Source organism: Micropterus salmoides, unplaced genomic scaffold (assembly GCF_014851395.1).
Source record: "Micropterus salmoides isolate LMB-PRFRI ecotype aquatic unplaced genomic scaffold, ASM1485139v1 Ms_hic_scaffold_14, whole genome shotgun sequence".
NCBI classification, from domain to species: Eukaryota; Metazoa; Chordata; class Actinopteri; order Centrarchiformes; family Centrarchidae; genus Micropterus; species Micropterus salmoides.
The window spans coordinates 22,325,609-22,342,870 of record NW_024040485.1 but is presented as its reverse complement, the minus strand read 5'-3'; the positions used below and the strand labels follow the sequence as shown (position 1 = coordinate 22,342,870).

General features: G+C 40.4%; 1 protein-coding gene across 1 annotated transcript; it reads right to left on the bottom strand.

Moving 5' to 3' along the window:
• Nucleotides 1-8,043: 8,043 nt before the first annotated feature.
• On the bottom strand, nt 8,044-16,795 carry mfsd8l2 (major facilitator superfamily domain containing 8-like 2). The gene is made up of 11 exons (XM_038718440.1): nt 16,677-16,795; nt 16,288-16,473; nt 15,392-15,454; nt 15,170-15,289; nt 14,870-14,949; nt 14,101-14,383; nt 11,291-11,364; nt 10,618-10,831; nt 9,603-9,725; nt 9,299-9,429; nt 8,044-8,831 (listed from the first exon to the last, which is right to left on the bottom strand). Exons 1-11 carry the CDS (start codon nt 16,750-16,752, stop codon nt 8,751-8,753), a joined length of 1,431 nt encoding a protein of 476 aa, XP_038574368.1. The 5' UTR covers nt 16,753-16,795; the 3' UTR covers nt 8,044-8,750.
• Between the last annotated feature and the right edge of the window lie 467 nt (nt 16,796-17,262).

Here is a 17,262-nt window from a genome sequence, read left to right as displayed (position 1 = left end):
ATTGACCAGAGAAACAGCCAGCCACTCAGCCTAATGCTACGGTCATCTGTCGGTTCATCTCACAACTCCCAGCTAAAACCACATGACACAGAACATCAGAGAGAAGTGGAGGAGGAAGAAGGAAGGAGGAGAGTGAAACCAAACCCCTGACTGGATTCACTCCTTGTTGTTAACACCGTAAAGTCACCTAAAGTTTATTGCCTGTCCATTTGCAAGCAATCCAAAGAGGGGCTCTACTCTCAGGAAGCCTCAGAAAGCTCTGTAACTGCCTGACCTTCCTGTGTTTTTATGGAGCCGGGGAGCAATTTAACATGTTTTAGTCTCTCTGCTACACCAGCAAAAGATGCAAGAAAGTGATACAAGGCAGGAAATCAACATTGGCTATCTGGCCAAGGAGAAGGTTGCCTTGCCTGCTATGCAGAAACTCTTATCAGCATCGAACATCTCTGCCTCATTCGTCAGTGCTCAACATTGCTGGCCTCTTGTTCATGGAAGTCTGTCTAGCTAGAGTTTACCGTAAAAGTGGCTTTACAGTGCATTATGCAATTACCTTTGGAATGGCCTGTAATAGAGATATTTAAGTACACAATGAAGCAGAGGCTGGAGGAGACATGCGACAGCATCAACAATAGACAAGAAGACAGGGTCAGAGAAAAGAAATCTCTATAAGCCTGCTGACTCCCGGATAAAGAAACTGTCATACAGACATAGCTCCAGTTTATGTTTTAATTAACATCTCATACACCAAGACAAACACACCATCAATAATGCAACAGTAACATGCTCTAATATTAATGTCAGATGAAATTAGGTAATTAGACGGGAAAACTATTTTAAGCACATGCTTAAGCACAGTCTGCCCCGGTTAGTTAGCGATGCGAAGCCGAATTATTCAATAAAAAGAAAGAGTTCCTGCCGAAATAGAGCCCTGAGAAAAGGAGAGCAGCTGATCCCATGTGTGACTGCGGTCAGACAGGAGGGGACCGAGGGCCAACATTTTGTTTGTCAGGACAAACAAATGGTGACAAACGATGGCAAATTGGAGTGAAGGCCCCCTGCTGAGCTATGGTCTGCCCACTGGGGTCCCAATAGAGCAGAGGTGCTAGCTTGGGAAAAGAAAGACACACACACATATAAAGTTATTGAAATGTAATAAAGTTCAGGGCGTGGCGTGCATACAGAAACACCCTCACACACAATAATAATAAGATGGCAGAGAAAGGAGCCATTGGAAGACTGGAGACGACTCACACAAAGGCTCCCTGACTATCTAATCCAATGTTTCACATGAAAGAGCTGAGCCTGTGCCGAGGACTAAAACAGCATTTGGGATAATCCTATAAATCTATATGATTGGGACAGATGGAAAGTACGTTTTCTGCGTCTCTGCATCTGTGAAAAAAAAGGCCAAGTACCCCTTATTTCCAGCCTCACTCTGCAGGGTGAAGTAAAGTGAAACTCTCTGCGATGAGCAACGTAGTGTTGACTACAACACAGTCATAAATAGATTCCAGTGGCTAGCTCCAGCCATGTACAAAAAGGTGTATTTCATTTAATTGGCTGGATAAGACAAAGATTTTTAATTTCCCCTGAGATCTGGGTTGCCAACTTTTGTTTTTACACTGCAGAGAAGAAGCGCTGCACTCAGAGCAGTGCCAGGAATTTACAATGTTCTCTTTTCCACAGGCGATGATGTGTTTTTTTTTTCTCCTCGGAGAGCTTCACAGATATTGGATTAATTATGCAGATGTTTAAATATCAACTCCGATAAAAGACTCTTGCTAGTCTACGAACCTTAGTGTCTCTATGCTCTGTCTCCAAAGAGCTATCATGGCATATGCTCTGGCACAGAGGACACACACTTACAGCTTTTCCTCTCTCGCTCTCTCTTTCTCTCTCCCTGCTGCCCTTTCCCTTCCTCCCGCCTCCACACAGACAGGCCATTGTGTGCGGGCACAGATGAGATTTGCATGCATGTTAGACTGGATTACACATGCAGGCTCTGGGAACCTGGACCCCTGTGGTCTCCCTTCACTGTTTGGGGCCTGAAACCGGCACAGCTCTTCTTTCAATCTACAACTTCAAACAATCTCACAGCTTAATTGGCTCAGGAACATACAAAATCAGAGGTTAAATTCCTACATTTGGGAGAGTGGGAGACAAACTTTCAGAGTTTCTTCGCAGCTGCCTGATGGAATTTGCCTCAAAATCAATTTTACACAAACCCCTCATCCAGTTTTACATCCATCAGCGGTCAGATTCATAACTTGGGGAGATAAGAGTGTGCGAAAGGGTTAATCCTCTAAGTGATGTGTATAATGAGAAGCTTAATCCTTGATCTGAAGATGCTGTGTCTAAGAGGGTGGAGATAGCAGATAAGAGCAGCCAAACCTCCTTAAAAATAGCCGAGGACACAACATCAATCTGCCAGGAGATGTAACAAACATTTGACGTTTTTGAAATTGATTTAAATTTCATATTGCTTCTATGTCAGTACTTTCCTTGATCACGTTTGCGTGTATGTGTGTGTGTGTGTGTGTCTTTTTGGTCAAGCCTCTCCATCATCCATCAGTGTATTTATGGTGCATTTGTTGACAACAAAAAGTGCCTGCAAACAGACAATAACAAAAATTCATCTCTATGCACACATCATTACATTTATTCATATGGGCATTAAAGTAAATTGTCAAACGCTATCTTCTTTAAGCAGCTAAGCCCTGCGGAGCCTCTCTGCTCAGCAGGATTATAAATGAGATAGGATTTAATATTGATCCTCGGCTGACCTCCTATGAAGTTCTCATCATTTCATAATATTCTTCGCACATGCTGTTAATGAGATCAATGGGTTCCCACATGTCCATGCGCAGATAAACCTTGACCTTAGCTCTGTCAGACAACAAGCATGACCCAAGCTTTTTTTACCACCACAGGAGGACAAAGGCGGGTGACATGAAACCTGAGGACTGGTTGTTTACTTGAGTTGTTTACCACAGTTGGTCACACGCAGCAGCGAATAAGAAGAGTTTCTCATTTCTCACCATTTCTTCATGCAGCAGGTTGGACAGGCCAGCATCCACCCGTGAAAATATGGTGTGAGTTAGAACACTATTACATTTTGGCTCCATTGCACATTGAGCTTTGCTGAGTAATGCCACCTTCAAAGGGCCAGACCGTGAAATATTGTATAATTTTACCTCACACTGGAACGAAACTGGTTGATGAGCAAATTTACTGTCAGCTCTGAGGCTCTCTGGTGTTGCTCTCTCCCTTTGCAAAACAACACCGGGTTCATAAGCAAGCCACGGGAATGAGCCTGATAATTATCTGAATATATTTCCATTGCCATTACAATGGGCTGCAATCAATGAGCAGCCCATTGCAAATGACTGCCTTAAACTCAGTGCTCATGTATGTCCCAGAGGCATTAATTTCGCCGAGGCTCATATATGAGTACGGGGGTGGATGGTTGGTGTGGGTGGAGGCAATTGATTCAATGTATCTGAAGCGATGCCAGCCGTGCAGAATGCAAACACACAGTGATGGGTGCTATAAGAAATGCAGAGGGGGCTACCTGAGTCTCTAGCCTCTACACATATATGTACCCCGGAGCACAGCCGTCACATGTGATAAATCAACCCATTTGCCTTCCCGCCAGCTTGTCCTATGTTTGAATCTAAAGCTGCTTATGAGAAAGGGGGGAAATGAAAAATTGTGCTTTGTATTCATCGATACCAAGCACTGTCACCTCCCCTCTCTTCTCTTTTCCCACTCCCCTGTCAGCTCATTAGTCGGCCATCTCGATATATTGCTATAAGGTGTATATTCCACTTCTCAGTATTAGGACTGCTTACACACATAATTCTGCGAATTAGATGAAGAAAATATTTCACATTATTCTTAGGTAATTTCCCTCCCTTTATGTGTGTGTGTGTGTGTGTGTGTGACTAGCAGTTCCTCTAAATCCCCCCAAGACACAGCACTGGACTTGAGCCACACCCTGGCAATGACGTCCAGAAATCAGGTTCTTACCTCAGCAACAATAACGGTGGAACAGTAAATCTTTGCCTGAGCTGGCAGGAGACCAACCCTTTGACATCTATTTTAAAAGATTTTTTAATGAATAGCTTCCACCAAGGAAACAAAATTACATCCTGAATAAATATATTCCTGTGAAATTAAATCTCTTAATAAATGATTTGTAGGGAGAAGTCTTTCTGTACAAAATGTGGATGGCAGCATGGTGGTGGTGGTGGGGGGTGAATCATGGAATGAATATTGCTGCCCTGATTTCATCCCCCTTCCTATTTTTCACCGGACGATAACTCATCTATCATCTATGACCCATTAACAACCATCCTCAGTCCAGTTAATACCATCAGGAAGAGAAGAGCCACTCTCTGCCCCTCTGCTGCCGCTAACATAATTGTTATACTTTGGCTCCAGTCAAATGCTGTTTTACTCTGTGACCAATTACCTTTATCTTTGTTAGACGACAGTGTCAATTTGCCTTCAAAGCAGGTCGATGCAGAAAAGGGAAAATAGGCCTGAGTAAATTTCCCATTGTTAAAAAGTAGATATATTTTATTAAACCTCTATTGTGGTAATTATGTTTTACAGGGAGAAAAACCTTTAAAAAGATTCAGCTGTGATAATGGATCAGTCATTATTTTGTGTTCCATCAGGTCAACAATGTGTATGGGAAAACATAGATTTCTGTGGAACAATTATTAGTTGATAATGCATTTCAAATAACTTTTATTTGAACATACATTCAAATTATTTTTCCCGAATAATTTTAATGAACTCATGTCTGATTACACTTTTCCTCAGGAAGCTTTTGATCATGAAATAGAGACTGGGGATCACATTTTCTGTCCTCTGCCTTCATATATTTGTATGATTACATGTTATTCTCTCCTTTTCAAAATTTGCACCCTAGTCTTTGCAAAATGCTGCTCGTACTATCATCTATCATATATGGCAAATTTGGATCATTCTTGGTTTGAGGAACATGTAATCTTATAAGTAACAAGAATGTGTTTCTATGTGTTGGTTCTCGTAAAACCAAAAAAATGTATCCTACTAAATCACCATCCTTTTGCCCCCTTAGAAAATAAAATGTACTTATGTGTCCATTATTGCCAGAACGTAATAACACATAGAAATATCATAAATATCATAATTTTACATGATTATACATCACCATCATTGAGCAGCGTAACAGCACAGAGTTTCCATGACGCTATAAATGGAAGGTCAGGGTTCAGAAATATATATTTATAAATAGTATATGTCATAAAACCATAAATTATCCTTCTTAAGAGATTCATGCACATGCTTGCAATTTTTCCCCCAAAATGTTATCTTGATTTAAAGGCGTTAAATAGTCACATTTACCTTTATTTCTCCTGGACCTGTGCCACATTGCTCTGCCTCCTGAAGGGGAGTTTGTCACCCAAAAATGCAACATTATAACGACTTTAGCTCCTAAACTGATTCATCAGAAACACACCAATGTGTAGAAAGTATAATATGTATATTATATATATAGTAAACATATGTAAATTGGAGGGTTCTAGGGACAAAATATTTGGATAAGACTTGAGATATAACAGACTAAAATGTAGTTCAGTGTTCACACTTCAGGTCATTGTACAGAAGCAAAAATGGCTACAGCTACCAAGATATTTTTACACTCTACTGAGGCTAAAATAACTGCACGCAGCCGAGTTGTTCTTTCTAGACATGGCATGAAAACAGTTAGTATGTGGAAAGCAGACTGAGCAATTTATAGTCTCGTAGTAGTACAACATGCAGATGCTTCCACTGAAGCTCTACTACACCTTCATCTGTTCCACAACGAGCTCCACCAGAGTACCCAGGGTTTCCAGTCTCACATTACATAATATTATTTTATCTTTGGCATTTTACTTTCCCCCTCACAAAACTCCATCTCCATAGCGACTAACTCTTGCCCATGCTTTACAGAAATAATTGTTGGCTCCTGCATCAAATGGTTGTTCTGTGTATCTTTAAAATTTCATAACCTGTGCCTCTGTGCCTACCTTTGGTATATTTAACATAAAAGCCCAAGGCCTCTGACTTTTCTATTTATACCCTTGGGGGTTGTGTGCCGCCTCTATAGGCTGTTACAGAAGCTCGAAATATAGTTGACCGCACTGACCCAGACAAGCTTGTGCATGAAAGCTGGATCATAGCTTTTTCTATGAGCGATAGGGTCTTACAGGAACACACAATTTTCTGCCAAGGTTTGAATAGTTTTGTTTATTTCACATCAGAGATCACTGTGTTTTTTTCTGTGCACCAATCAGAATCTTGCAATTGATTGTTGGTTAGTCCCTGTCAATCAAATCTGATCAAACCACACCCAGAGACTTCAACTGTTCAATTCTGCATAAATACTACTTGAATATAATGTAAGGTTGGTTTCTTCTTATTTTTTAATCATAAGATTTACTTACAGTGCAGTCCTGACTCCCTTTCTGGCAGTGAGAGTAATTGCACAAACAATATCGATGCGTGACATTTACATTTATTCATTTAGCTGACGCTTTTATCCAAAGCGACTTACAGTTGCTAATTATGTCAGAGGTCACGTAGTCTCTGGAGCAACTAGAGGTTAAGTGTCTTGCTCAGGGACACCATGGTGGATATGTCACAACAGGGAATTGAACCCGGGTCCCTCACACCAATCAATCCCTTATCAACTGTGCCATCACCACCTCTATTTTCAGACATTCACAAAAGGTTATAAAAATGTAAATGCAATAGCTACATAGCCTACTCCAAATATTTTAAAATTCCAACCTGTCCAATAGCCTTTTTTATCTGTAGCATCAGAAACTTTTATTGGATGCTTCTTAGGTTTTTCTGCCATAGGCTGTTTTAGCTTAATCCGTTGCTACGGTAGAGTGAGAGTTGCATCATCTCAGGTCAAATTCAATTAAAGTAGTTTTATTTGCATGACTGCAAACAATACAACATTGCCAACACATATTAACACAAACTATACAATCATAGGAAACATAAACAAAATAAACAACTCTCAATAATAAATCTATTTTTGTAACAAAACCATTGAAATATTGATCTCTTACATGCTTACATGTAGTGTAACATTAGCAAAAGTCATAATGTCAGCAACCACTTTCAGTACAGTGGCAATATCAACCCAAAGTCTGATAACTAAAAGCTAGCTAACAATGGCCAACATACTACTGGTTAAGCATTGTAACATCAGTGTACTGAAATAAGAAAGGGCATGTTTTATTGTTTATGAATTAAAGTTTTCAATGTGTGCTATTTCTTATTTAGTTTAATGAATAATATCTAATATACTTAATATAAATGTTGTTTTTTTTCAACTCAGACCATCATTGATATTTATTTGGCCGTGAATATTTAATGTTATAGAGAATAAGTGACAATTTAAATGCAAGTTTTCAGGATCTTTAAAAATGGCTGTGGATAGTTAGGTTGTTGTATAGGAATTTTGTATAAGAACACAAAAGACAGCAGGAATGATGCTGAAAAAGCAAGTGAGTTCAAAGAGAGTTAATTCAGACTTGACCTGATTCTATGCACCCTGTTATCTCCCTTAAAATGTCAAGTACCTGAATACGCTGATCAGGGCATGAAAGTACTTATATATATTATGTCCTTGAGTCCCACAGATTAGAATTTCCATTTTAGGCAAAAAGCCTCTGGAAAGCCAAACATCACATGCTGAGTGTAGAAAACTGGAAAGGTTACTGAGCCTTATCTGCAATTATGCAAAAACACAGAGATTGGCCAAAACCATGTTCATTGGTACAAAGGGAATCTACCATGCCTTGATGTTGCTTACAGCATTCTCCTCTCAGATGCAGATGTGTAGCATACAGCACATCCTAGAGGAGAATATAGGCAAGAACAGCTGACTACACAAGTCACACCTTGTCATGTTTTGAATTATGAATAAAGGCAATTAAACTTTAAATCCGCCCTATAGTAAAATGATAGAGAGGGCTAATTAACAAGTAATATTTAAATTTGGTTTTAATTCAGGAGCTTCTCATTTGCACACAAGATACAGAGGAATGGTTTCAGATAACATCTCTCTAGTTTAATTTTAACACAAAAAGACACAGTTTTATTCCAACACTACAAATAAATATCATGAAATCTGTAAAGCTTCACTTTCTTTTATCAGCTACAGTGACATGCGGCTGCTAAGACATTGACAACTCCACTTCTGCACCCATTGTGTCAACTGTTTCCTTTTCAGCTAGTTTTTTGTTTTTTTTTGTAAAAGAAGAAAGACTTTGGAACAATAAATGAAAATTTGGTAAACATAGGTCACATGGAAAAACCTGCTCTCTTATCTTTTCATCAACACCTGGGAATATAAATAGTTCAGTTTAAAAATAATGGCTTTCATCTTCAATTACCCCTCTGAATATTCAATATGAGAGCAATGGCGCCCCCTTGTGTAAAATACAATTAATAATCCAATCGTGGATTCTAATCAAATCTGATACAATTTTGCAAAAGCATAAAAACATACATTGTGTTCACCTGTGTCTGACCACCTCTATGGCTGGTTCTGAGGTACAGTATGTGTTCTGAACATTTTTTATTCCACACTCATTCAGCTTCCTCTGCAGGACACTCGTATTGATTCTCTGACAAGCGAAGGGCAGTCCTCTGTCTGTCTTTAGCCTCTCCTGCTCTTCAGACAGACTGCAGCTCTATCCTCCACTGTCAGAGCTCTGGGCGCACTGCACTGCCCTGGGCTCAGTCAGGCGGTCGTAGGACAGCACTGTCATAACCTGCAAAAATGTACGTCGTGATGTGGCTTTAGAGGATAGAGAGCACCAAGTAATAATTACAGGCTATCAAAAACATGCTGAGTTAAGCATCTTACTGGCAAGTATAGCTACTGTTTTTCAGCTTGGGTATGTGAAGAAAATGTTCTTAAGAGAAGGTACATACAGGGTTGGGCAGAAAAGAAGAATCTCTGGGTTAAAGTGTTAACGATGTCAATTCCAGCTCCTTGAGGTGATCAAAATTAAATTAATAGTTTTGGGCAATACACTCATTCTTGGCGCTTTCTTGCTGACAGTTAGATGAGAAAATTGATACCACTCTTACACATGCTAGTGGTATTGATGTGACTCATGTAATCAAAGTAATTAGTCATATTCCCAAAAATATCAAACTCTTCCTTTAATTCATGTTAGTGATTTTCTGACTGTTTAATGCTATTTAAAATTCAAAGGAGCTGTGCTCTACTTACTGTGATCATTAAGAGGAGAGCCAGCATCATGCCCAGCATTATATACAAATTATTGGTCAATCCTCCAGCCCACAAAGGACCCAAGATGGTGGCCAGGCCCCCAACTGAGCGTCTGACACCTTGGCTGAATCCTTTGATACATCACAAAGAATTAAAGGTTAATCCTTTCATCTACAAACATTTAAAATATGGCTAGGAAATACAGCATGTATTAACCGTTTCTGTACATCACATATGCTGAGCAGCAATCTGTTGTTTTAATATGCTGAATTGTGCAAACGTCGCCAAAGTAAGACAAGCCAACCTTGTGTTTTCTCTGCAGTGACTTTAGAGAAGAGAGACACCTGAGACACAGCCACGAAGGGAAGCCCCAGCAGCTGCAGAAATACACCGATGATGAAGGATGACAGCTCCCATCCATAACCACCTGGCAGGCATGGCAAAATAATATCCTAGATTACTGAATTACAGTTGTTTGCCCCCAAATTATATGAAGTATATCATTAGACAATTACATTTACAGACTGTAATCTAACACTAAGTCTGAAATACCTGCAATTAATGCATTTATAGATATCTTAGCTATGTTATAATATTTTGTTGCCGTTTATTTCAGAGTGATAATAATTGGAACTGTGTGACAGATCATGCTTCCGTTATCCATCCCTTCTTGTCTCAATTTTTAAGTTCCTTCCACAAACGGGTTGGCACCACCAGAGACAGCTCTATCTCAAAACAAAACCACTGCCAAGCTGGCAGCCACTACATTTTGTTCTCTGCTGCTTTGCATCATGCACATGTTTGTGTGAATCTGTGCCCACTCAAACTGTTGGATGTTCCTGCACAAGCTGAAAGTATATAATCTTATAATCAAAATGCAATGTTTCTTAGTGGTCCAAGCAAACACGTATTTTTCTTCAGGTATCTGCTTTTGTTCGGTTGTTTTAACTGTAACTGTAACAAATAGCAAACAAATGTAGGATATGCCTTAACAAATAGCATTTTTGTCTAATTAGATTACTATAATCCTTTTATATGTACTCAGGCACTCCCCTGCTCCAGCACCTGTCACTTGTAATCAGAGCGATAAACGTGACAAGCGGCAACAGACGCAAGCCAACATGAACATACAGGATCCAGTTTGCCTGTATGATCTCCTGCTGGCCTGCCAGAGCCTGAGTTATATCATTTACAGAGCACATTCAGTTCAGCCAGTGTGTAACCCAATATGGCTCTGCTATGATTTGGCACAGAACATGAGGCAGTCTGTGTGTGTCTTGTGTTTTTGTGTTTGTATGTCTTCCCGGACAGGTTAGCACCTCGGGGGTTGCACAGGAAGATGAGGCACCAGATACAGGCGGTGCAGCAGATGACCAGGCCCACGGCCAGCACGGCGCGGTCCGCCACCTTCCTGCTCAGCCAGCGCACAAAGAAGAAGCCCAGGATGACCTCCACCCCACACAGGCTGTACATCAGGCTGTTGCCCAGCTCGCCAAAGCTGAAGTAGCGCTGTGTCAGAGGAGTCACCATGGTCTGGGGATTTATTAGAAAGATGTTCACGAGGTCAGTCAGTTAGACAAAGTGATTTAGTCAGAGAGAGAGGTGGAGATTCTTATTAGAGCTGAAAAGAGCACCTTTTAAGTCCATCAAACTGCTTCATTCAGTCCAGATCAAAAGAATTGTTCTGTTTTGATATTTGTTATTATATAATCCAGGTCAGAATGTGTGAGACTATCACAGTCTAATGAGAAGAGAGAAGGCCTCTTCGTTTTTCATGTCGGGGATATTGAGACTGATTATTCGCACTTGTTACATCAGTTTGACTTCGAGCGTTAAGCGATACTTGATTATTTTCTCAAAGTAACAGTGCAGGTCTTTCCAGGTAAGGCTGAGATTGATGCAGTTTGGATGAAGCTCGGGGTAAAATGGTGTGACATTGTATGAAATGCTTGGAAACACCGGCTGATGGATCTCAACGGTAGCTGCTCTCACCTCCAGCGCTGTCTGATTGAAGAGAGTGATGAACTGAGCCGTGAGGAGAACAACCACCTCTTCTCTCAGGAACTCTACAGAATGAAAGTCAGAGAGATATACTGAAAGCCAGAGAAACCAATGAGAAAATCATGAAAAAGAAAAAAATACAAGCTCAAGTGGTACCATTAAATTGAAAGTTTCAACTGGCATGGTGGGTTAAGTTTAAAAGAGAAAAGAAAACTTAGACTATCTGAAAGTAATCTTTAGCTTGAAAGAGACAGTCCGTGACTAATCCTGGCTGGTTGGTCATGTTGATCCTCCAGCCCAACGAAATGTCTATTCCTTTTTTACAGATAAGTGAGGGCTCTGCTTTTTTTCTTATGTTCAAAACATGAATGACACAAGAAAAACATTTTTTTTAATAAATTCCAAATTTTGATACCAGCTTTTCCTGGAACAAAACCTCCCTTATGGACTTGGAGAGCAGGAAAAATGAGCTGGGCTTGCTGCTAAATTTGGAAGTACGTGCCAGATGGCTGGAGGAATGGCTTGATATTACAGTGTGTGGTTCAGTTCTCTCTGTTCAGTTTTTTTTTACAATTTTCATTTTTTACTATACTGCATATACAGTGTGTACTGTATGTGGAGTGTATGTATTTACAGTATGCGTGCGTTGTTTTTATTATCAAATGTTCAAGTTTTATGTAGGTTTATATGGCTCTAAACATTATCATATGGGTTTAAAGGTGCTATCAGGTGATTTATTGTTGAATTTTCATAAAGTAAGTTGATTTGGAAGAGTGAGATTTATTTTTTAATCCATACAGTAGAGGCTGATTTTTTCTCCCTAGTGTGAGTCAAGCCCCACAAACATTGAATCCAACAACTTCCATGATGCAACTTGATAACATCTTTCATTAGACGCTCCCTGCCACGTAAACACCCACATCTTTCACTCTAACACGAGCCCAGTTTGTGACACAAACATTCCACTTCCAGCCAACATTATTATATAACGATATACTCAGACTAGACAAAAGTCCTCTAAAGCATAGTTTTGCTAGTAGTAGTAGTAATTCACTGAAAAGCAAAGGAGTCTTCATGTGTAAAACTGGTAATGGCCCTTTAGGCTGGGAAAAAAATTAATAACCAATAACAACAATAACAAAAAATAAATAAATATATAAAGCATTGATTAACAGTAACATTTACAAATTATTCACCAGTATGTTTAAAAATGTTTATAAATGTGTTAAAAAGTCTGCAGATATTATGTATGACTAAAAATGTGTTACACTGTGTAATTAGGCATTAATTTAAAGCCATTTTGGGAAATTTGCACCACTTTCTTGCTAAGTTGGATGAGAAGACCTATTTCACTCTCATTATATATAGCCTACTGTGGCATAATATAATATAAAGCTAGAACCAGCAACAGCTTAGCTTAGCTTAGCTTAATTTAGCATAAACAAAAGCTAGCCTGGCTCTGTCCAGAGGTGGCAAAGTCTGTTTACCAGCATATCTCGTTTGTTTAGGCTGTACACTGAAGAAAGGAAAAAACGACAATTTGTGGCTTTAGGGCGAGTTGTGTGCTAGTCTAGAACAATTTTGTGGTCGGCATTGTGACTTCCTTGAGTCTACAGATTACACAAATGAGACATAACATGTAAAGGCACATGTTGGACAGCATATTTTTGAAAATCTACATTGAGCCATGGCTAGCTATAAAAATAGTCTTTATGGAAAACCACAGAGTGGTAGCCATCTTCTCAGCTAAATCTCAGCATAACCATTTTTAATTGTTTATATACTGCTTATCAATGCAAAAAATGTTCCTTGTTCCATAAGCAGAAATTCACACAGGTTTTACTTGTGTTGTTTGTGATGCACAACCCCAACCGGAAACAAAAAGAGTAGATAAAAGAAAGTGAAAGATCTGCCTGAGTTTCAAAGATTCCTCACTCATACACAAAAAGTCAGGGAAGATCAATAATTCAGGAGAGCGAATACCCGACACACTGTTACGGCTAACAGACACTCCTACAGAATGTGCTAGAGCTGCAGACATCCTGCTCAGTTTTGCTCCCGAGTTTTTGGTGTTGTAGATTTTCTTCAAAACAAAAAGGAATCAATAAGAAGAATGTTGGCCACATTACCAATTCTGTCTCCATTTCATCCACAAGTCAACCACAGCAAGCCAGTCAATAAAAAAGGAAGTCTGCCATCCATCCCTTTGCCACATCTTCAAAGAGTGAGAGAATCGATACAGAGGTTTGACACACAGACACACACACATACATACACACACACACACACACACACACACACACACACACACACACACACACACACACACACACACACACACACACACACACACACACACACATACACATACACACACACACACACAGACTAACAAAGTACAGAAAAAGTGAATCAATAATGGCACACAATCACTGCTTGCATCGCATGTAAACGTACTATGACACTAATCCAATAAGACACCTGACATCATATATATGCATACAGACATACACACGCTGACATAAACCAGACTCATACACACAAGTGCAATCAATACACAGGGAATCTGATCTGACATGCCACGCAGAAATCCTCAGAGAGCCCTGGAGAATGGAAAGTGTGTGTGTGTGTGTGTGCGTGTGTGCGTGTGTGCGTGCGTGTGTGCGTGCAAAAAAATCAATAGAGCAGATATGAAACATGTGCATTGGCAGTGACACCTATTCCTACCTGAACTCTGCAAACAGTGAAGAGGAGGCCTGACAATCATTGCTCAGGACAAGCAGTCAAACCTGCTCGCTCACCTCTGCTGGCACTGAAGTTTTTGAAGGGGTTTGAGACCGACAAGGCACCGTGGATGGGCTCCATCTCGGACGCGCCGGAGGTCTCTAATTGGTCGGAGCTGACAGCTCTGTAGGTGTGCACCGGCTCCTCGTCGGACCCCATCAGTGGCACCGCCTCCTCATCACCCTCCTCTTGTTTCATCTCCACCATCACTGCTCCCCCCTCTGAGCTGATGGGTGGTACATCCCAGTACATCGCCAGGACGACAAACTGGAGCAGCACCCACAACAGGCACATGAAGATCTGAGAGTAAGGAGGAAAATGACAAAAATATCCTCAAATATTTTATAGATAACTGCAAAAAAACTGTCTTTTTACAACATCAAAATACTTTAAAAAGTATCAGGAGACAAGGTATTTGATATATGAAGGAGAGTGTTCAACAAATAAAGTGACCTGGCACAGTGAAATAAAGAGAGACATGCAGTGTCAAATTATGTGGGAAAATGGAAGTAGGCGTTGCTTTGTTATATCTCATTTAAGCTACATCCATTCTACAGGTGTTTTATTCAGAGACTCATGAGATGGAAATAGATCGATACGGGTGGTTATGGGCCTGAGTATCGCTGCAGGCGTTCTGTATTCTTCTTAGTCAGAGGAGAACAAAGGAAAAAAATACATGTGAGCCAGGAGGAGTGCAGAATGTAGAATGACTATTTCTGACAATTGTATCTGTAGTCATGAGGCTTTCAGAGAACCTTAGTTTACTGATTATCTGGATGCTGTTACCCCAGGAGACGTATATTTGTTCACAACCAAGGGCCCCAGTTTGAAATCACACAGCCGAAGGAACAGGTTGAACGCCGGCCCTGGAAAGGCAAGAGGAAGAGCTTTAAAGACGAGATGGAATGAAAACAGAGGATGGTGATTGAGTGATTTTATTGAATGTCTCCTTCACACAGTTGAAACTGAACACCAAAGAAGATATCACAAAATCCTTCCCGGTGTCTGATAGTTCTCACAAGACAGAGGAGGAGAGAGATGAAATGACACCCCTCACAGTGGCAAGATGAAGGGGAAGAAACTGACCGACAAGGAGGCCAACTTGTCGACAGGCCATAACGGCTGCAAAGATACCAGCGCGCTCCTCTGGCCGGGTGCTCCGAGTCAGGAAACCAAAGATGGAGGAGCCTGCTCCTGCACCGACACCTAAGAGGAAAACAGCATCCTTCTGTTACACCTTCACAAAGTACGCACATGCTGATACAGAACGTGCTTTGGGTATAATTTCATGACATGCGCGAGTGTCACCTGCTACCAGCCGACTGCATAGCAACAGCCACTCTGAGTATCCAATAAAATACATGAAGTTACCTGAGAACAAATAAAAAAGGAAAATCATGCTTGGGAACCAAAATGCATCTCTAGTGTGAAACAAAGGTTATGAGAAGGTTGGGTAGAAAATAATTTTTGGCAAGGATGGCGGCATTGGTCAAGACTGACATGACATTTGTTCAGATAAACTGTAACAACCTTAACTTTTGATCAAGTGTCATCATCAGTTCAACATTTCAGTGTGTTCAGTACTTAGGTTTATAACCAAACACCTGCAGAACATGTGATTTCCATCAGTCCTCAGTTGTATTTTGTCCATCCAACCATCTTCATATGCTTATCCAGGGTCGGTCGCGGAAGTTGTACTTTTTGTTTAGTGCTAATTAGCAAATGTTTTAGCATTCTAACATGCTAAACTAAGACGATGAACAAGGTAAACATTCCTACTAACGTTACACATTAGCATTTTAGCATTTTCACTGTCAGCATGTTAGCATGCTGGCTTTAACATTTAGCCAGTATGTAGTAGTAGTGGCTGGCATGCCTGTATTCGTCTTCTTATTAACTTCAGCCCACAAGTGTTTTTGCCATTTTGCAGTGTTGTGTGAATGTCTAGTCAGCGTATATCCTACTCAAATTATCCCCACAATACAATGTAAGAAGTAGTAATTCATTTTAGTTGCTAACTGAGAGGTAATTTGAAAAAAAGGCAAATTCCAATAGCTACTAAATAAAAGGACTATTTTTTAATTTGCCATCTGAGGGACTTCATAATCCTCTAATTCTCTATGCAGTGTGTAATGAATGAGTGAAGTATTTCTGTAAAGGCCCCTCATGCCAGTGGCTTCTTGGCTTGTGGTTTGATTACTCACCGACAATCTCAAAAAGATTGGAGAAAAGGATGATGGACTTTGTAGTTTTGCTCCGATCTGACCAGAACCCAAAAAGCGGGCCTGTGAGCAGTCCGCTCAGACTGAAGGCAGACAGACCCAGACCCAGGAAGTATGGTGGGGCCTCCAAAATCTGGAGATACCGCCATATTGTAGGCAGAATGACGGCTGAGACCAACAGAGAGTTGGGGAAAAGGAGGGAGATTTGTAAATGACGAGCCTCACTTCCACACAGCACAATATATTTAATTTAAATCAGATGCCGTAGCCTTTGTGATGTGTGCTTGCAGCCAAAATGCCAGGCAGATACTGCTCTAATGAGACCATTATCTCATGTCTTCAACTCCATAAAGCTGTCATAATGGACTTACCATACTCAATGCCGCTCAGCATAAACATCAGTCCAATGGTAAAAAAAGTTAGATTCCTCTTTTTGTGATTTTCCATTGTGCTCAATGACTTGCTGTCTTTTATGTACCGACCTCTGTCCGCGCATGTTGTTCAGAAATGTTGTTCAGTGGCATAGTCAGATAACAGGAAACATTGTGAGTCCAATTACAACTGCTGGCCTGGATAATCAGAGGAATTTGTACACCCTAATTTCGAAACTTCAGAGATAGACGAAGATACAACATCACGCGAGGCGTCTCCTATAGAAAAGGCTCAGCTGGGGGGAGACCTCAAATGCACAACAGAAAACATCAAATCAGCAACATAAACAATGCAGTCCGGTTTTAAGCGAATGCAGTAGTCTGTTTCCATTAGGCATTTACGTTAAAGATGAAATTCTGTTTGAGTTATGTCCTCAGTGCAGCATCACGCTGTGAGCCTCATGGTCAAGGCAATGTCTTGGGTTACTAGGTGAGATAAAGTACACTGAGCTCCATACATTTTTAATCTTGTTTTCTTCAGTTACATCAAAAGCATTCTCCCACAACCCTGTGAAGAATTGTGGCA

What these genes read in the sequence shown, in the direction of transcription:
- mfsd8l2 (XM_038718440.1), bottom strand. Translation starts at nt 16,752, where the DNA reads ATGGAAAATCACAAAAAGAGGAATCTAACTTTTTTTACCATTGGACTG. An exon ending in CAATCTTTTTGAGATTGTCG is followed by an intron (nt 15,455 to 16,287) that starts GTGAGTAATCAA and finishes ATTTGTTCTCAG; the next exon opens with GTAACTTCATGTATTTTATT. An exon ending in ACAAGTTGGCCTCCTTGTCG is followed by an intron (nt 14,950 to 15,169) that starts GTCAGTTTCTTC and finishes TTGCCTTTCCAG; the next exon opens with GGCCGGCGTTCAACCTGTTC.